This window comes from Engraulis encrasicolus, chromosome 3 (genome assembly GCF_034702125.1).
Source record: "Engraulis encrasicolus isolate BLACKSEA-1 chromosome 3, IST_EnEncr_1.0, whole genome shotgun sequence".
Taxonomy (NCBI): Eukaryota; Metazoa; Chordata; class Actinopteri; order Clupeiformes; family Engraulidae; genus Engraulis; species Engraulis encrasicolus.
The window spans coordinates 10,012,947-10,035,116 of NC_085859.1; the positions used below are offsets into that span (position 1 = coordinate 10,012,947).

Sequence of the window (22,170 nt, forward strand, 5' to 3'; positions counted from 1 at the left end):
CAAAAACCTTGGCCAATCTCTCAAAACCAGGTTTTTGTGTCTGTGAACGTGTCAGAGCCATCAAAATGTTATGTCACTGTGTAAATGTGTTGGGGGGTGAGATCTTTCATGGACAAAGCATTTTGCAGAACACAACAAAATCAATTGATAATGTACAATTGTACACAACCATTTGCATGGTGATGAAAGCATTTTCTAAATGCTGAAAACTACGAGAAACGTATTTTACCATGTGCACAGGTAACAGCAGGAAGTCACAGTTGAACAAGAAGTTTTGAGAATGATTATTCTGTTGTGAGAAATGTACAAAACCAATTGAGAGGCAGCTGCAGACCAGTGGCCATCTGATGTTTCTTATTACTTGAAATCTCACCCTCCTATGAACCCTAAAAATTATATGCAATCTGAAAAATATTAAAAGTCCTCACACTATAGCTCTGCTTTGAAGATTAATTCAGGTCATACAACGTCTCGACCCAACAGGGTTTTCATCAGACATCATGACATGAAAATTAAAAATATCATGAAAAGGGGGACGCTGTGGCACAGTGCGCTTAGCCCCCCACATTTGGGCTTGCATGCCCACAGGGACCCGGATTCGAGTCCGTCCGGGGTCATTTCCCGATCCCACCCCGTCTCTCTGTCCCGCTGGCTTCTTCCTGTCTCCATCTCAGACCCAAGGCATTAAAAAAGCCCCTCAAATATATATATATATAAAAGTAAAATGTCATGAAAAATATCAACCTCACCTGCCAGGTCGGCCATGTTGGAGAGCACGTGGTAGAAGAAGAAGGGCAGGGAGATGGTGCAGGCCACCAGCCAGGTGAGGCCCACCGCCAGGTAGGAGTGGCCCACCGTGGGCTTCCATCCCGTGGGGTGGATGATCAGCTGGTGCCTCTCCAGGGCGATGAGGACCAGGGAGAGCACGGACACCGTGACCGACATGCACTGCACGAAGTTCGTGATCTGTGTAGTAGAGTTAGTAGAGATACTTACGTATGCTAGTTTGTCAGATCATTTTTTTCAAATGTGTTTGTGACCTGTGTAGAAGAGTAGAGATACGTAGTTTGTCAGAAGATTTTATTCAATTGTGCATTAATCAGACCAGAGCACGGACACGGTGACAGACGTGCACAAAGTTTGTGACCTGTGCAGTAGAGTACAGACAGACACTTAGTTTGTCAGATCATTTTATTCAAATGTGCATTAATTAGACCATCCCGGATTTTGAGGATCATCATCATCACCATTATCATTATCATCCCAATTAAGACCTTGCAGAGCGCCTGTCCCAGAATCCATCAATAATAACAATCATCATCATCATCATCATCGTCATCGTCATCATCATTATAAGAATAAACACCATCATTGCAATGCTGACCTTGTAGAGTGCCTGTCCCAGAATCTGTCAATAATAACTATAACTATCATCATCATCATCATCATCATCATCATCATCATAATTATAGGAAGAAACACCATCATCATACACAGAAATAAACAGAACTCCTCGCTGTGGCAATACCCTCAAGGGGAGTACTATTGCATCGCTTGATTGGTACCCCCCAAAAAAGGTGTGTTCAGTTTCTTGTAATGTCAACCAATTTGCATCTGTCACCTCTTTTTTGAGGTACCACCCAAGCCACGCAATAGTTCTCCCCTTGAGGCCACAGATACTGCCACAGCAACTGCCACAGCGACGAGTTCTGTACAGTACCTTTATTTCTAAGAGTGTTAATGCTGACCTTGCAGAGCGCCTCTCCCAGGATCCAGCGGTCCATGAGGGCGTAGATGGCCGTGACGGGTCCACACAGCACACACACCAGGATGTCGGAGCAGGACAGGTTGGCGATGAAGACGTTGGTCACGTTCCGCATCTCCTTCTGCCGCACGATGACCAGCACTAGACAGGTGTTACCCACCTGGAGATGAAGTTTAACAAAAAAGGAAAAAAAAACACAAAACGTTTTGGGTGCAGGACTAGCAAAGTCTGAAAACTGAAAATAAAGTGCGCACATCAAGCTCCCATTTCTCTTAATTTAATGTACTGTAGTGACGGAGAGGAAAAGATGGAGAGAAGACAGACAGGGAAAAAGAAGTGAAAGAAATTGAGAAGTGGAGAAATGGTGAGATGGGGCATAGATAGATAGAGAGAGAGGGGGAGATAGGTAGATGGAGAGAGGGAAGATGTACGTTTTCGGTCGCATTGGTTTGTCTGTCTGTTTGTTTGTTTGTCTGTCTGTTCTGGTTAGCAGGATAACTCAAAAACATATGAACCGATTTGGATGAGAATTCGTGGAGTTGTTGGTAATGACCCAAGGAACAAGTTATTAAAGGTGGTGATATTGATTACGAACTGGAACCAGGACTGTTTTAAAGATTCTTCCCTATTCCTAGTATACAAATCTAGACACCCCTAGTGACCACAAATTTAACCAAGGGACAGGGCCAGCATTGACATTCCAGTTTCTAACTCCACAAAACATAGCCAAATGTTCTAACAAACAGCTTCCTTGGCGGAGGTCTGCACTCCCAGAGTGCATTCTAGTATGTGTTTTCAGTACTTTATTGGTATTAGAATTATTAGCATAACTTAGCATAATCACTGGAAGTAAATGGTAGGCCTGGCCTAGCATTAGCATCAAGCTACAAGTGATCACTGGACGGAATAAAATAGCCTTTTGAACTCCAGTGAATTTTACATTAATTCAAAACCCTACGTATTCTCATATTTTACCAAACCTTAACTGCATATGAACATTTTTTTATGAACTGTTCCTTTAAGTACTTCAGCAAGTCAGACACTCTCTCTGCACTCTCTCTATCAATGACCCATGGAGTGAATCTCAAAGCCAGACCTAAGTAACTGTAACTAATAAATGTAAATTGCTTGAGCCGAAAATGACTGCTAAGTGTAATGTAGTGTAAAAAAAGTTTTGAATTATCACTGCTAAATTTACTCTGCACACAGCATCAGAGAGAGCGAAAGAGTCCCTCAGCCCCACAGCTAGTAGCACCACGCATTGGCAACTTGTAGCACCACGCATTGGCAACTTGGCACTGCACATTGGCAATTTGGTGGCATTCAGTTGGAACAGCCAACTCCACAGCCAGCAACATGCTGTATGCCACGGTGTGTGTGTGTGTGTGTGTGTGTGTGTGTGCGACTGTGTGTGTGTGTGTATATGTGATTAGTTTAGTTTTGATATTGTGAAATATAAATACATTTTGATTGATTGATTGATTGATTGATTGATTGATTGATTGATTGATTGATTGATTGATTGATTGATTGATTGATTGATTGATTGATTGGTTGATTGATTGATTGATTGATTGATTGATTGATTGATTGAAGATTCCGGAACCTACCAGCCCCACGGCCAGCACCACGCTGTAGGCCACGATGAGTACGGTGGTTCCCAGCAGTGACATGGGGCACTTGCCTGTCTCCTCCCAGTCAGGCATGTCCCAGAGGGGCAGGGGGCGTCCGCTACTGCTGCTGCTAGATTAGAGTCAAGATTAAAGATTGAAGGTTCAAGAGTTTATATTGTCATTGTAAAAAAGGCAACGAAATTGTGTTTGGAGTACAACACTCACAGAAGTGGTAGTATCAGGTTTCCAAGTGATATGATATGATGAGCTATTTCAGATGTTACAAGTCAGAATCAACAGCCTTTTAGACTGAATACAAATAATACCAATAGGGGGAAAACAAACCCCACTTAGTACATCTGAAAAGGAGTGGTACAAATCACAGCTTTTTTACTCCCACCCCTAAAGGTAAGTGCATAAGAGGTAAAAGTGAAACCAGTGCTTTCTTGCCTGTACTCTACCTGCTGTTGTTGAAGCCAGACGCCTCCATGGCAATGGCTGACGGACTGGTGCTGATGGGATGTCGTCAGGTATGATCCTGCAGTAGGCACACACAGACCCAGAGGGCTGCGCCGCAGGTACAGAGGACGGTGGGAGATGGATGGAGGGTTGGTGGTTTCTCTGGTTCTTAGAGGGCCAGGTATGCCATTGTGCCTTTTTTGTGGTTGGTGTCCAGGGTAATCTGGTGGTGGGAAATGGTTGATGGTGTGGTGGGTTGTTTGACTTCAGGGGACCAGGTGTACCATTGTGCCTTTATGGTTGGCTTTAGGGGGAAGTACGTTGGTGGGATGGTTGCAGGTTTTCAGTGATGCACCATTGTGCCTTCCTGTGCTTGGGTTTTGGGGGGACTTGGTTGGTATATCTGGTGGGTTAGTTGCCAGATTTCAGTAAGCCATTGTTCCTTCTTATGCTTTGTCTGACGTTTGCCTGGTTGGTCGATTGATCTCTGGTTGACTGATTTCAGTTTAGCAGGTACACCATGGTGCCTTCCTAGTGCCTTCCTAGGCTTGGTGTATACAGAGGTAAGGAGTAAGGAGTCTGTTGCTTGATTTCAGTGGTACAGAAGTGTCATTTTGTGTCCTTCAGACTGTCTTGTTTGGCGATACCTGTGGAGACACATCAGACAACGATTACTTTACATTACATTATATTACACTACATTGCATTACATTTCATTACATTATGTTACATTGTTGAGATGCAGTCAACCCCATTTTTTTCAATAACAAAACTGTCCTCAGGCATGAGCAAATGCATCATTACATTTGTTGTAAAAAAGATGCACTCTTGGCTGCAATTCATATTCTTCTTATTTAGTGGGTTAGCATGCCACACAGACAGACATTTTGGCCTAAGACACCAAGGAAGACATCTGAATTATATCTAAAGCACTCTCCTTTGAGTCAAGGTAGTTGGAGTATTTAAAAGCCCTTTAACATTTTTTGTTTGTTTTTTTAAAACGCTGCCTGGTTTCAGCCGTCTGGACTTCAGATGAGGCACCCCTTCAACCTGAAGAAAGGACTGTTCTCTCCTCTTGAAACTGAGGAAGACTTCAGTAGTCTGAAAGAACATCGGTCTGTGTGCCATGCTACCCCACTAAATAAGAAACAAGACTTGCCGTTGTCGAGAGTACAGCTTTGGTACAACAAACATTACACATACATTACACTACATTGCACTTATCAAGCTCTTTTATCCAGACAGATTTTCAGGTACAGAGGTGCAGTCTAACAAGGGTACAGACAAAAGGCTCGTAGAGTATCGTCAGCCTTTCTTTCTTTCTTTCTTTCTTTCTTTCTTTCTTTCTTTCTTTCTTTATTTATTTATTTATTTATTTATGTATTTCTGTAAGTCTCACTTTATTAGAAGTGCCGTTTTGCCTCCTCACAAGTACAGACCCAGCACTGGAGGCTTTTTAATTACTCACAACGCTCTGAAATTGAATATTGAGCCAGCTCTACATTATTGCTTCATTTCTACGTCGTTAATCCATCTCTCTCTCTCGTGAAATTAGCTGCTGTTTGGAGAAAGGGAGTAGTTTTTCAGCGAATATTTTGTGCTAATCCATATCTCTCTCCCGAGAAATTAACTGCCGTTTGGTGGCGCGGAGTAATTTTTCAGTGAATATTGTTATTAATGCATGGTGACACCCTTGTGAACAGCATCTAAATGAGTTTTAACAGACGTTGCAGAAGGAGGATACGGTTTGCTTTTGCAGTGTTTCTTACTGCTTATGGGACTGGCACACCACACACAGACACTGAGGTCACATTACTGATCAATGTTGTATTTGTGTGCAATATCGCATTTTGCATTAAGTCCCACACCATTAAGTGAAACTGATCCTTATTTTTGCCAATTATGTGCTCTTCTAGACATGGCCGTCTAAAAGCAGCTAGAATAATACTAATAATAATACCAATAATAATACATAGATTTTGTACTTGTCTAGATACTCAGACGCTTCACAGACCAGCTAGGCCTATATGTAAACTCACAGATGCAATCCTCACACATTTCTGTGGCTGCATCACAGAGGTTCTAAAAACATACTGTAGGCCAACTTATACCAGACTGCTTCACTGGTGTGAAGTATTTTTCTTACATTTTTTTCTTCTAAAGTTGCTTCACTGTCAGCTCGCTGCTTGGTGAAAAACTGTGCTGCATTGTGTGTATGTAGCAGTGCATGAACGGACCTGGTGGGATTTTGTGGGAAAGCGTATTACAGACTGGCAACAAAGCAGACAGACTGTTTTTTTGGGTAGCGGGTTGCTGGGGCCTTTAGTAGAAAACCTACCCAGGCAGGATGGGGTGGGGTAGGAAGACACAAAGAAAACAGATTTGCTTTGAGAGTGCCTGATGACCTGAGAATGAATATCTTATTTGTCATTAGGATCATCCAGAGACAGCGATGGGGAAATGGAGATGGAGGCAAAACAGAGGGATAGAGTTGTGCAGATGGAAACCAGAGATAGAACAGTGGGACATAGAGAAGAAGAAGAGATTGAGAGATGGAAGCGAGACAGATGGAGAATTGGAGGAGAGATTGAGGATAGACATAAAGAGAAGGGGGTTGGGGGGGGGGGGGTGGAAAGGTGGGATTTGCGGTGAAAATAAATGGGGCAAATACAACAACACATCTCTGCACTTTAGCAAGTCAAACACACTCTCTGCACTCCCTCTACCAGTGAGCCAGAGAATCTCAAAGCCTAAGGCCTCAAATGCCCTCAGCATAGGGGAGAGAGAGAGAGAGAGAGAGAGAGAGAGAGAGAGAGAGAGAGAGAGAGAGAGAGAGAGAGAGAGAGAGAGAGAGAGAGAGAGAGAGAGAACAGAGAGAACAGAGAGAACAGAGAGAATACAAGAAGAATCTTACTATCTCTGGAGAAAATCGAGAACAGAATGTTGGTGGCATTCAGAATTGGAATGCTCGCTGAGCGTGAATGTTCTGGAACTCTCACAGACGCACGCAGCCTGAAATGCCACTGCTTTAGAAAGTCAATATGCCTGATGTCTATTCAGGATCTCTGGAGAGACCAAACCTTTTGATTAAGGCCTCGCTAATCTCTTCCTCTGCCTCTCCCCCATGTCTCCTATCTCTCCCTTAGTCCCTCAGGCATCTGTTATGGGTGAGTGTTCAATAACCAAATGGGAGAACCTGACTGTACAATATGTCCATATGTCTATAGTATGTCTGACTCTCTTACATGCTCATATCCCTCTCACTATTTCCCCATAAATCTGTTACCTGGGAGACTATTTATGCAACTAACTATTTATAAACCTGTTTAAATAAGTAACACAATTGTACTCTGGTACACCATCATTGTAGCATTCTGCAATGAAATCATAGGCCTTTATAACTTTTTTGGTGGAAACTTCAGAGTTGGACATATTGCACATGGATCTGAATGTGTCCCCCTGTGAGAAGACAGAGGATAAAGGTCAAGCTCGGGGGTTTTCTAACAGGGTGAACACACCGGCGGCAACAAGATTAAGTGACAGAGAATCAGAATGTGTAGCACGAGGGATACGAGCGATAGAAGTGACAGAACGTGTCAGTTAAAAGCAGAATTCAAGCATTCCGACAGTCCAATTGGCTGTGCCGGCTGTTGCCGAATCGCATCGCAGCTCATTTGCATAATATTCACTGAAGCCCAACAACAAACGGTCACTAAAGCCACTGTTTCCCAACCAGGGGTTCGTGTACCACTAGGGGTACGCGAGCACACTGCAGGGGGTACTTAGAGTAGAGTATAGAGTATCGTTTATTGATCCCAGGGGGAAATTAAGGAAACTTGGAAAGGTACTTAGAAAAATGTAATTTTAACAAATATATGGAGCTTAATTACATTGGGATGGAGAAAGCGATATAGAACTTGACTTAGGGGGTACTCATGGCACAACGAAAAGGCTTGGGGGTACACAAGACAAAAAAGGTTGGGAAACACTGGCTAAAGCCACTAAAATCGCCTCTAGTTGCCCAAATCGCTTTTGTCTCTTCTGTCGCTAGTGACTCCAAACACGCTGGAATCTCTCAAGTCCCGTCTGGTCTACTCGTGCTATAAGCAGGGGCGCATCTAGCCATTTTGGGGCCCTAGGCAAAATATAAACATGGGGGCCCTCAAAAGCAGGCAAAATACAGGCCTTAGAACTATGTGGTTTGGTGCTATTATATTGTTCTGTATCATATATATTTTCTATTGTACAAGGTCAGGCCTACTATTTTGGTATGAACCACGACTGGTGTGACAGTTGGGGGCCCCTATGGAGGGCTGATTTGGTCAGGGCCCAAGGCAATTGCCAAGGTTTGCCTAATGGAAAGTCTGCCTCTGGCCATAAGGCCTTCCTCATTATGCTGTGTGGGAAAAGATCTTACTGTCTCTCTCCAACATCAGCTCTGGACGCACTTTTAATTAAAAAAACTCTTCCCAGCAGATAATTCCCACTTCTATCATCTGGAAGCTAAAAGCGCTTTGAAATATCACTCCTCTCTCTCTCTCTCTCTCTCTCTCTCTCTCTCTCTCTCTCTCTCTCTCTCTCTCTCTCTCTCTCTCTCTGTGCCAGCAATGTACGCCAAAAATAACTCAATTATTTTATTTTACTGTCTCCATTGTGCAAACACCTGAGACTCCATAGAAAACACTAGCATCAATATCAGTAATATAAAAAACTTGTATTAGGGTGGACACTAGCGAATAAAAAGGAGAGACAGAAAGACAGAACGAAAGAAAGAACAAAAGAAAAAAAAAGAAAGAAAGAAAGGAAATCTGGGTGGGTACATCACTGCTGCCTGATGTTCCATTATGTTATATGTTACGTTTGATACTAGTGTATGTTCAATAACTCTAACTGTAATTAAACTGGTCTCTCTCAGCACAGAGGTTATTACACTACTACGCTGTAAAGAACGCAATTAAGAGCCGCCGCCATCATCAGATCAGCAGCGTGCTGCAGAGGGGAGTGGTATAGTGGTATATCAGCGTATCGACCCCCAAGGCATTAATCATCTAGACAGCCCTTTATGAGAACACACAGACGCGTACAGTACACATATACAGCAGCACACTGTGGGCCTAGAAGGGTACACAGTTCACAGTTCATAATTGTGTACAGTTAATAGTTCGTCCATGGTTCAGAACTAGTTCACTTAATAACACCACACACAGCAATCATTTTTTATCATAACAGTGACAATAGCATATGTGTTAGGTGTCATCGTATATTATGGCGCTCTTATGGGCAGAATTGGGTCTTCATTACACTGACTGTATGTAATAGTCAGTGTGTATGTGGTGGGGGGTTATCAGTTGATCTTGTACCAGACCATGATAAGGCTGTCAGTGGGTCTGGCTGGACATACAATTTTGTGCCCAATGTGTGCCTTCATTTGTGTGTGTGTGTGTGTGTGTGTGTGTGTGTGTGTGTGTGTGTGTGTGTGTGTGTGTGTGTGTGTGTGTGTGTGTGTGTGTGTGTGTGTGTGTGTGTGTGTGTGTGTGTGTGTGTGTGTGTGTGTGTGTGTGTGTAAGGGAAAACTGTCCACCCACCTCCGTGTCCCCCACCCCTTTTTCTTTTCCTGACTCAAGGGCAGTGATGAGAAAATGTTGAGTGTAAACATTAAGCCTTCAATGCAACACGGCAGTATAGTAAATGTGATGACTTTATTGCTCTGTTGCATTGAAACTTTGATTGTTTACATTGAGTCAGTTCTCATCGTTGGCCTACTGTATAGTCACAGCTTTTTACAGCTCCCAATCCAGTGATAATACACTGTAACAAATGATCCCACACTTACGCCTGCTAGATCTGAAGTCATAAAGCTTTCACTAGCCTAACAAAATAAAGGTAACAGTTGCCTTCCACTAAACAAGGCAATGCGAGTGTATTTGTATTGTATGTCTGAATTTACACAATGAAAGTCCAATGCTATGACAGTAACAAAAAAGAAAAGAAAAAAGAATAGAAAGAAAAAAGAAAAGCAAAGTAAACAGCAGCATATGTAGCCTACAGCCCTCCGCTAAGCCACCTCGGATCAGCACCAAAATCAGCTCAGAGATGTGAAAAGTAAAAATACACATAGAACAAAAATACCTGCTACAGTTTCTATCCAACACAGGAGACTTCACAACATAACTGATCTACAATTATTGTAGATTACAGTGGGTCTACCTTCGATCAATTGATTCTGAATTGATCAAATTCGTGTCAGGTTTTTTTTTCATGTGATTAGTTTTTTCAATAACACCTGTCTATCTATCTCATTAGGTACAGTGAAATAGCTTGTAACAACTAATATCATGCACTAATGTTGTACTTACAACATGAATTTACTCAACTTACTTTTGACACCTCTGAAACAGCTTCTGCTACTTTAATTAGGCCTACATAACAAAATGCTTGCAAAATTTCGCAACGATACAATCATGTGTTATTTGCAAGTTATTTTGTAAACCAACCAACCAACAAGCAAACAAGCAAAGCAAATGAAAACAAATAGCCTACATACAAAACAAACACACCGTGGCAAACTCCTCACCTCCTTGTGGAGGGTAAGTGAAGTGTTGTCTGATGCTGATGTGAAGCAGGAGTGTTAGATGGCCTGGAGCTAAGCAGGATCACCTGGAACTAATGAAGCAGCGCAGGCAGCACTTCAAGAAGGGTGTGTGTGTGTGTGTGTGTGTGTGTGTGTGTGTGTGTGTGTGTGTGTGTGTGTGTGTGTGTGTGTGTGTGTGTGTGTGTGTGCGCGTGCGTGTGTGTGTCTGTGTGTGTGTGTGTGTGTGTGTGTGTGTGTGTGTGAGTGTGTAGCGCGTGTGTGTGTGTGCATGCAAATATGCAAATGCTCTTTAGGCGTGTGTGTGTGTGTGTGTGTGTGTGTGTGTGTGTGTGTGTGTGTGTGTGTGTGTGTGTGTCTGTGTGTGTGTGTCTGTGTGTGTGTGTCTGTGTGTGTGTGTGCATGCAAATATGCAAATGCTCTTTAGGCATGTGTGTGTGCGTGTGTGTGTGTGTGTGTGTGTGTGTGTGTGTGTGTGTGTGTGTGTGTGTGTGTGTGTGTGTGTGTGTGTGTGTGTGTGTGTGTGTGTGTGTGTGTGTGTGTGTGTGTGTGTGTAAGACAGGCATGCTGTTTCAAATGCCATTATTACTCAGGGACCCTTCTCATTCCCTAAGTAAACTGGAGGGTGTGTGTGCATGCGTGCGTGCGTGCGTGCGTGCATGCATGCGCGCGTGTGTGCGTGCGTGCGTGCGTGCGTGGCTGTCTTTTTGTTTGTTTGTGTGTTTGTGGCTAGAGGACGTGTGTGTGTGTGTGTGTGTGCGTGCGTGCGTGCGTGCGTGCGTGCGTGCGTGTGTGCGTGCGTGCGTGCGTGCGTGCGCCCGTGTGCGCGCGTGTGCGTGTGCGTGCGTGCGTGTGTGTGTGGCTGTGTTTTTGTTTGCTTGTGTGTATGGATTTAAATAATGAGAGAGCTCTCATCTGTCTGTGGCTCAGTGCAAGAACTCTCCATGCCAAAAGGGGACAGCACATTTACATTACATTACATTTTGCTGACGCTTTTATCCAAAGCGACTTACAGTTATAATCAGTACAGTATTGGTTCCAGTCCCCCTGGGGTTAGGTTCTGTGCTCAAGGGCACCTCAGCCATGGGATGAGGGAGGGAGTGGAATGGTGGGAATTGAACCTGCAACCCTCTGATCTGAAGCCCATCTCCGTAGCCTCTTACTGCAGATGGGGTCGCCAGCGGGCCTTTTCACTATTTGCTGAATATACTTAACTAGGCCTACATTATAACAACATTGATATGCCATTACATAGAGCCTTAAGTAACAGATTAAGACATATCCACTACAATTTTGGTGACAGTAGTGTTATAACATAGGCTCTGCGTTAAGAGGTTAACCACTATACCAACATGCCCCGTGCATCTTACCCTGACTACTCCAAGATAGTCCCTTCTCACTGGCCTTATGCACCAGCACTTTACATTCACTCCACTACCTGGCCTTCTACCTCTTGCTTATTTTTCACAATGCAACGCCAACTGTTTTCCGCTCAACCAAATGCACTTTAATGCCTCATTGCACTTTTCAATGTTTTTGCATGTGTAATTCCCTGTTATTTATGCCCCCTCCTGTTTTACTTTAATGCCCCCCCCCTCACACACACACACACACACACACACACACACACACACACACACACACACACACACACACACACACACACACACACACACACACACACACACACACACACACACACACACACACACACACACACACACACACACTCCCCTTTTTTTTGTTTTTTGTTTTCTCCGGTTGTATTGAATTTGTGGGAAAACCAAAGTGCATTCCTAGCAAATGTATTTCATAGTGTTGATATGGCAACAATAAACTTGAACTTGAACTTGAACTTGGGCTTGACCTTGAACGTATTGCATGTGCAATAAAGCCTTTGCAAATGGTGGTGCCACGTCTGCCACGGTATTCACTGAAGCCAAAAGGGCGCATGTTACTCCTTTATTTTTGTCTACCAGTGTCCACTCGAATTAATCACTTGTAGTGGCACTGACCCTTCCCTGCAAAGCTACCTCCACTTCTGCTACGGCCAGGCCCGCCAACAGGGGGGGGACAAAGGGGTATGTTGTCCCGGTCCCAAGGAGATAGGGTGCCCAGAATTGGGTCCCCATTACCTACAGTAGCATGCATTGGGTAGGGGGGCCTTTCAGATAACTTTGTCCTGGGCCCCACAAAATCAGCCAGCGTCAATGGCTACGGCTGATCTGAAGGCTACTACAGCCTTACGGTCTCCACTCCACACAAGGCGACCCCCAAGTCCAAACTGTTCTGTGTCATTGTCCCCCAGTGATGAAATCCTCTACCAGCTGCTACATAACAAGAGCAGGGTCATCCGCATGGCTGTTACCGTAACTATCATTGAGGACACAGAGGTCATGTCCTCAGTAAAAAAATAAATCAGAAACGTAAAATGTATCTATGATGAAAACCGATGTATGATCAACAAGGATAAATTCAGTCTGTATACACCACCTCCAATCATCCTCAAGACAGTGATTAATGAAAACGAATTGAAGAGTACAGTACAGCAGTACAGCACGCAGTATTTGACCTCAGTATTTGAAAATGTCTCGTTACGGCCCTGATCATCCCTCTCAACCTCCAAGAGCTGGTGAAGACCCCGGAGAGAGCCTCCCTTTCCTGCACAACAACACTAAAGCTCCTCATTGGCAAGACTCTGTAAGTCGCTGCTGCTTTTGTTTTCTTTATTTCTCTGTTGTATTACATACTTGTACACTGATGTAGGCTACTCTGTATTCTCTCACACTGTAATGCAGTGGTTCCCAAACAGGGGGTTGGGACCCCTAGGTACTGATGGGGGGTTACGAACGGAAGGGACTTACCGGTAACTTAAAAACAGGAAATGCATAATTCATATTTCCCTAATTGGCTACTAACAGTATTCACTTACTGTGTATATATTTAATAGATGTTTCCTGGGAATATTAGCGGACAAACTATTCCGCCATATTAGTGGGCAACCATCCTGCCTAAGAATATGGGTATAGTGTATTTTGATATCCTCTTTGTAAGTTGATTTGGGGTAAGAGCATGAAGATGTAATGTAGGAAATTAAATGTAAAGGGATGAAGGGGTGTTATACGTAAATGGACATTAGATTTGATTAGGAAATACTCAATAGCCTAGTTACTGTAACTACCTAGACCAAACCCTACAAACAGAGCAGCATTGTGGCCTGATGGACTAGTCTAGCCCCGCACCATAGGGGATAATCGTTAGCCTGGTTTTATCAGGCCACATTAATTACTTCGTAATTCATTTTTGGTCTGGATCCTCGATGCCCTGGAGCGCTTGACATTCATGACATAGCCTATTTTATTATGCGCCCAAGTGCGTTCGCTTATTGGCTGGCTAGTTATATGTAGCAATGACTCGGGGCGAATCGACTCGAGCTAAGACGGCGTATCATCAGAGGCGACTCTAGGTTCACCTGGGGCCCCAAGCGAAATGATAAGGCAGTGTGGGCATTTGGAATAAATTTGCCACTAATATAGTAAAGTGTGAGCTGTTATTCACCATCCAGGGGCCTGGGGGCCCCAAGCGGCTGCCTGCCTAGCCTGGTGGCAAGATGCGCCTCTGCGTATCATTACACCCGCAACCCGAGTTTGACTCCGACCTGAAGTCCTTTTAGCCGATCCTTCTCCTCTCTCTCTCCCACTGAATTCCTGTCTGTCACACTCTCTTACTGTTCTGTCCTAAATAAAGGCCCAAAAAACATACCTTTTAAAAAAAGAAAATGTAGCAATGACTTTCAACACTCTGCATAGTGAGTCAATGGGATGGGCTTAGTACGATGATTTTCCCTATGGTGCATGCCCAGACTAGGGCTGCACAATATATCGAAAATGTATCGTTATCGCGATATCACGGCTTGTAATACACGTACCACAAATGTTGTGCACAAATATTGTGCATATACCGCAAAAACGTTTTCATATTTAATAGCAGCAAATTTGGTGAAAAGGTTAAAAATGTTTTAAAAATGTTGAAATTTAAGTTGATGCTGTATATTAGCCATGCTTTTTCTTAATAAAAAATGATGTTGGAAATAAGACATTGCTCTCAGTTGTTTTATACATGATAAAGTGTAGAATGGCAAGTAGAGAGGGGAAAATATATGTATTTATTTGTGTTTGCCATGTTGATCTTCCTATTTCCTCTACAACTAGCCTAATGCTATGATTGCTAAAGGACTTTGTTATGTAAGTCAATGCTGAAGATGTTTTTTTTTCTTTTTTTCTCAAATAAGCAGATAAGCAGGAGAGACCTTTGAAGTAGCTGCCGGGGAAGAAGAGACTGGTGTGTGTGTGTGTGTGTGTGTGTGTGTGTGTGTGTGTGTGTGTGTGTGTGTGTGTGTGTGTGTGTGTGTGTGTGTGTGTGTGTGTGTGTGTGTGTGTGTGTGTGTGTGTGAGAGAGAGAGTGTGTGTGTGTGTGTGTGTGTGTGTGTGTGTGTGTGTGTGTGTGTGTGTGTGTGTGTGTGTGTGTGTGTGTGTGTGTGCGCGTAGGCTGCATGAACAGGTGCCTGTGGGTGAGGAGAGGAGGCAAATTTGGGTGAAGCGAGAGAGAAACAGGATAGAGACAGATACAGAAAAAACACGGGAGACGAAAAAGAAAGACACAGAGGAAATAGGAAAAGACATGTAGAGATGAAGAGACAACCAATATGGAAAGAAATCTCTGTGTATGGCTTCCTCAGATATGGTCCAGACACGTGTGTGTGTGTGTGAGGACAGGACAGGACAGGACAGTAGTAATCGATGTCAACAGAGACTGAGGCTTCCCATAGAAATCAATACCAGGCTTCAGTGTGTATTCATGTTATGTCAAATACAACATCATGCCTCCATGCTGTATGATGAATACAATCTGTGCAGCATAATACTGAGAATATTATCAATTTTACCAGTGTCACACATACTCTGTGGGATGGTGCAACCCTGTGATTCTCAACCTTTTTTGAATAAAGGCCCCATTTACCTCATCAAAAGCCTTCCTACACACGCCCCCTTGACCTTATCATAAAACTGTCAAAGCCCTTTAGTATTAAAACAATATAATAAACTAATGGCCCCTATTGGCAACTGAGCCCCCCCACCCCCACCCCCGACCCCCGCCAGCTGTCTCCTCCTCACCGTCCCCTAAGGGCTCCCTAAAGCCCCGTGTACATCGAAGGCGAACTAAGCGACCTGCGCGACGGAAGTCATTGTTTCTGTATGGAGGGAAGGTGAATAAAGCTACCAGAGCGAATTCGTCAGGAGCGAAGCTTCTTGAGCGACCAGGGCGAATTTTGATGATTAAACTCAAGCTAATCTTAGCGAATTCGCTCTGGCGCGGTTTGGTGAAAACCAATTGGAACGTTCACATCGAGGAATGTCCCAGGCTGTCAAGACAGAGCCGTTATGTGATTAGCTGAATCAAACATGTCAGTGCAGTGTCCAGACCGAATAAAACAAATTCATGGCGAAACTTCTTCAACCACCCCAGCTACCTGGGTCGCGTAGGTAGCGCCTGATGTACACGGGCCATAACACCTCCCTGGGTGGCTGTAGAGACCCTGTTGAGAAACACTGGTCTAACCAAAGGAAACATATCTATTCATCAGCTTTTGGTAAGCATTTTCAACTGCTTTGCAACCAGAAAACAGATTCTCTGGTTGCAATACCCAATCAAAAGTTCCCATCCGTGTACATATATCATGTCCCAAATACGGAACCAGAACATCTGTTTGTTTCTGAGGTTTTTTTCAGTTGCAAAATCGACAGTTGAAGAAAGTGTTTCAAATTCGTTAAACTGAATATAATGGAGTCTTGTCCATTCTATACTCATAGCATACAGTCGCTGGGCAAACATATTGGGGTTGGGGTGAATATCTCTTATCAGTGAACTCCATAACTCAGTGTTGCATATGAAGACGTTGTGCACAGTAGAGGACATGTTTCAGTGGTGACATCATAGTGTTGTCCACATGCTTATGGGGCCCCACATCGGCCCCTGAAACACACACACACACACACACACACACACACACACACACACACACACACACACACACACACACACACACACACACACACACACACACACACACACACATCCCCTGTGTTCCCCTCTCAGCATCATTGTGGAACACACACAATCAGAGAGAGAGAGAGAGAGAGAGAGAGAGACAGAGAGAGAGAGAGAAGAGAGAGAAAGAAAATGAGAGACAGAAAGAGAGAGAAAGAGAGACAGAACGAGAGAATGACAGAAATAGAGAGAAAGAGAGAGAGAGACAGAACACGAGAGAGAGGCAGAGAGAGATATTACAGAGAGAAAGAGATGGAGAGACAGAACGAGAGAGAGGCAGAGAGAGAAAGGCAGATGTCTGTAGGCCTATGATCCCTGTGTGAGTTCCCCTTAGCACCACAGTACAGCTGGTCGGGGCACCAGAGGCCCCCAAGGCCTCTCCAGCCCTCTCCAGATGTAAGTGGGGGCCCCTCACAACAGTAACCAGAAGACACTGCAGCCACTGGACTTGTGTAAGTGGGGGGGGGGGCTCACAACAGTAAGCGCTCTCCACATGTAAGGGGGGGGGGGGGTGCTCACAACAGTAAGCGCTCTCCACATGTAAGTTGGGGGGCCCCTCACAACAGAAGCCAGAAGACACTGCAGTCACTGGACTTGTGTTAGTGGGGGGGGCTCACAACAGAAGCCAGAAGACACTGCAGTCACTGGACTTGTGTAAGTGGGGGGGGGGCTCACAACAGAAGCCAGAAGACACTGCAGCCACTGAACTTGTGTAAGTGGGGGGGGCCCTCACAACAGAAACCAGAAGACACTGCAGCCACTGGACTTGTCTAAGTGAGGGGGGGGCTCACAACAGAAGCCAGAAGACACTGCAGCCACTGGACTTGTGTAAGTGTGTGTGTGTGTGGGGGGGGCTCACAACAGAAGCCAGAAGACACTGCAGCCACTGGACTTGTGTAAGTGCCCCCCCCCCCCCTCACAACAGAAGCCAGAAGACACTGCAGCCACTGGACTTGGGCATGCCACTTCCTTTCTTCCCAGAAGCAGTGGGGCGATTCTAGGGGGTAGGTTGGGGCCTCCAAGCGTAAAATCAAAAGAATGAACATTCGCAACAAATCGCCACTGCTCTAGTTGAAAGTCTTAGCTGTAATTCATCATGTATGGCTATTCAATTAGAACTTCATTTGGGCCATATTTCAAAATCAAGAACTGAAGTCGGGCCACACATTTTCAGCCATCACCAACACTGTAAAGAGACTTCTTCAAATCAATTCAAATAAACAATTAAAGACAACCAAGAGATTCTCAAGAACAGCATGTGTTGTACTGCAGTATCAAAACTGCAATGTAGTATATAGCTACAGCTGGGGAGCACATCTGGGCCGCATGTGGACTGTGCCTGGGGCCGCATGTGGCCCTCGGGCGGCCAATTGAATAGGCCTGATGTGATGTATGGGCTAGGGGCCCCAAACAGCTGCCTGTCTAGCCTGGTGACAAGATGTGCCTCTGTATTCCCAGGAGCATGGGCGTAATTTTAGGGGGGGATGGTGGGGACAAGTCCATAATACTTTTGCAATAAATCTAGCTTGTCCCCACAACAAAATTTTCATAAATATAACGCAAAAACAGCATACCCCGACAATTTGCCATTGAAATGTCCACCACTTTCCAAGCCAAACCTACATCTTTGCCCAGGTGCGAAGTAGTCCACAGTAAGTAAGAGGCGTCTTTGTTGCAGATGAGCCCACCCGTGGGCCTGTGCTTTCCAGAAAACACCCAAGTGCATCATAACCACCGACACTGCTATGACATTACTGAGAGCCTTAAGTGTTACAGATTAAGACTTCTGGTGGCAGTCATGTTGTAACAGAGTCTCTGTACAAAGGGGTAACGGTAAGTAAGTGTCAGTAATGTTATAACAGAATCTCTGTGCAAAGGGGTTACGGTAAGTAAGTGTCAGTAAGGCTCTGTGCAAAGGGGTTACGGTAAGTAAGTGTCAGTAAGGCTCTGTGCAAAGGGGTTACGGTAAGTAAGTGTCAGTAAGGCTCTGTGCGAAGGGGTTACGGTAAGTAGCCTAAGTGTCAGTAAGGCTCTGTGCGAAGGGGTTACGGTAAATGAGTGTTTGTGGGTGGCAAGCCAGACGTGACATGAACAGTCTGCCACCGTACTGCACTGGCGAAGCTGAAGGTTGTGGTGGTACCCACGGTTGGCATTTAGACTGTCTAGCGGGTAGTGGCACTCAACAGGCCAGTGTACCCTTTCTGCAGTGATCGGCAAAAAGAAATGCATTAGTTACAATCCAGTTCCACATATTCCAAATGACTTGGTTTTACCTGTCCAATTCAGCCAGGTGATCACCTGGTTGAATTGAACAGGTAAAATAAGGTAATTCAGAATAGGGGGCACTGGACTGTACATTGTAACTGATGAATCTATTTTGCCAATCACTGCCTTCCTAAGCCCGCCCCAAAGATTTGCTAGACAGGGAAAAAAACCTATATGGACACAGATCATCATGACTGAAAAACAGACCAACCCCCATTAGGCAAAACTATTTTCCACCACAAGGGTTGGTCTAGTTTATGAGGTTAATGTGAGTGTGTAAGGGACAGCCTAGTGAGTAAGTAGTAAACAAGTAAGTCTATCAGTCAGAATGTACGCACAGTATGTGCAGTATAGTGTGCATAGGTGGGTAAGTAAGCAAAAGGTTGACCAAGTATGTAATATGTATTAATAAAGCATTTAAAATTCAGTTGATATTGCTCACAAGTCTATTGAAACATTTGATAGAGGTATTGGGAAATAACACACACACACACACACACACACACACACACACACACACACACACACACACACACACACACACACACACACACACACACACACACACACACACACACACACACAAATGATCTGTAGTGTCTACAATTGCATTCTGCTCTACGGCCCTACCTGGCCATTTAGAGTCAGAGTTTTAAAAATGTGTTGATAAAGCGTTTAAAATATTGCCCAAAATAGAAAAAAAATGGTAGAGGGTTTAGGAAACAAAAAAAAGCCCAAAAACACACACACATAAATGGCGACACAGTCTGTTGAGCCTGCAGTTGTATTCTTCACTACAGCCCTACCTGACCAATCGAGTCAGGGCTTTATAAGTTATTGCACAATAAAAGTTTCCCTTCAGATAAGGGAACTGAGTACAGCTGTGTAGCTGACCGGAATACAAAATAAAACCCCAGCTCAGCTCAGCACAGCACAGCACAGCATAGCACTCAGTGGACTGTTCATTTTGCCTAAGGTAACTCATTTTGCCCTTACGATAAGAAATTAATGCAGAAAAAGAAATCGCTCCCTCCCTTCTCCTGAATGCCGAGTAGATGTCAAGCCAGCGAGGCGTTTTGGGCCTTTGCTGTGGAGGGATCCTGGATAGCATTGGCTTAATTTAATAGCACAGGGGACGGACTAATGATAATAAAGGTCTCGGAGTCCTAGAGAACAGGGGACAGTCTAACGATAATAAAGGTCTTGGAGTCTAATAGTCTTGAGCTTGTAATGGCCGTCTGGCACAGACACAGTATGAAACACACACCACTGTGACATATACACACACCAATAGACCACGCAGAGCACAGAGAACCAATATGCCAAAGACACACTCCAGCCTGGTCTTATGAAGTTGCAAGAACCACTGTGACGTTGAACTTTACGAGTTTGGGATTTTTGACATGGATTTTTGAGCTGTGCTATCCATGCATAAATGTGCCCAGGTGGCCTTACAGATGACGTTGACCCGGGCCCAGCCGAAGCTGTCAGCGGACCTGAACACACGCACTCACATACGAGCACATGTGCGCACCCCACTACACAGACAGAGACACACACGCGCACGCACGCACGCACGAACACACACACACACACACACACACACACACACACACACACACACACACACACACACACACACACACACACACTCTCTTGTTGTATCTGGGCATCATAATCCATTAGGGCAACAGATGCGGAGATATCACTTACTAAATAAATACGAGCGTGTTTGGCCTTTGTGTCCGCCCATTAACTGCCTTCATCTGAATAATAACTTATTTGCCACATTTGGACAAAAAACACAAACACATTAGCTGTGTGCATAGTACATGATGTAGCATGGCAACATCCCGGTGTTATGGTTGTGGTTTCCCATCCATCAATATTCCAAAGTCAAAAAGGTTTGGCTGTGGTTATGGCGCACGACACGGCCAGGGCGCACGGCGTTCGATAGACTCGAAGGTTGTATTGAGCTTTATGGGGCCAATAAAGGCAGGCCAGGTTGTGTTGCACAGGGCGACTGACGGACCAGTGATCTACTAGATTTGGATTTTGTCTCCATGTAATTACATTTCTACCAAGCGACTCTGAAATCCCAGTTACAGTGATCAATAATCAACCAATCAACATCCCGATTTAGTTCCAGTCCAGACCAGGGCTTTGAACCGTTATTTTTTTCCAAACGTTCCGTTCCGAACAGAAACGGAATTATAACGTTTCTGGTTATGGGTTCCACCAACAAATTGACGTTCCCGAACCGGTTAGAACAAAAAAATATTGTTCCCGGAACGGTTAATTTCGTTCCTGTCAGCTGATTACTCCCCATAGGCCTAACTGACGTTAATTAACCAAGAAAGACGGAAGTGCAAAAGACCCGGCCTACATTCCAAACTGTTTATTCAAGAGGATGAAAAGAATATCCTCCAGAATTTTGTAATTCAGGGACGACCTAAGCGGAGAAGCAGAGAATAAACCTCAATGATGAAAATGTGTGCTCCACGCTGACTGGTCACGGGGAGCCCTATGATAGACATTGTGAGTTTGTGCATATTTGAAGCGGCCATAGATGCCCAATAACGTCGAACATTCTAGGTGCCGTATACACACGCTTCTCTGCAATGTCTTACAATGATGCAATGGAAACTCTGCCCTATTGTATGACAGTGGTTTCTCTTGTTTAAGATGTGGAGTGGAGACTTTGTAATCCACAGCTCTCACTCCATTCAGTGTCTGATGTCACACAGGATGTGAACCTCAGCTGTCATGGTAACAGGAAAATAATTACTTTTTTTTTAGTTTGAGGAACGGTATTAACCGGTATTAACCGGTTACCATTATTTTTAAATAAGTGTTCCCGTTCCAGAACATAAAAAATAATAACGTTTCCGGTTTCGTTTCTGTTCCCTGTAAAATACAAAAAGTTCCCGGTTTTCGTTTTCGTTCCTTGAACCGGTTCAAAGCCCTGGTCCAGACAACTACAGCAAACATTTTACTCCAAGAATGAAACAGAACCCTGCTTCTTGTAAAAACATGAATGGGATTTAGAGTGAACTAACTGTCTGCCCTTTAAAATGAACCGATGACCTACAGGAGGCCAAAACGCGGAATAAAACATTTGCTTGATCCATTCAACTCTTTGTAATAATTAGATTCTTCAGTAACTTAGACGTGCTGCTGGGTGAAAAGGCATTGGAGTTCCACATTATTCGATAGCAAAGGGAGAGTCAGCGGGCAGGATTCATTTGGCGCTGACACATTTGATTGCCTCGCCTCTACTCATGGCATGATTCCAAAGATTATTATGTTAATTGGCACGGAACTGCTCCATCTGCTTAGCTAGAAAACGGGCTATTTCAGTTTCAATACCT

The 22,170-nt window shown here is 44.3% G+C and overlaps 1 protein-coding gene across 1 annotated transcript in view; it reads right to left on the bottom strand.

Moving 5' to 3' along the window:
• The window catches only part of npy8br (neuropeptide Y receptor Y8b), a 16,681-nt gene extending 12,813 nt beyond the window's left edge, over positions 1 to 3,868 (bottom strand). Inside the window, exons 1-4 of the mRNA XM_063195897.1 lie at positions 3,840 to 3,868; positions 3,376 to 3,508; positions 1,749 to 1,925; positions 750 to 966 (exon numbers count right to left, since the gene is read on the bottom strand). Of these exons, the coding sequence (XP_063051967.1) occupies positions 750 to 966; positions 1,749 to 1,925; positions 3,376 to 3,508; positions 3,840 to 3,868 (556 nt within the window). The remainder of the gene's footprint in view (positions 1 to 749; positions 967 to 1,748; positions 1,926 to 3,375; positions 3,509 to 3,839) is intronic.
• Positions 3,869 to 22,170: the final 18,302 nt, after the last annotated feature.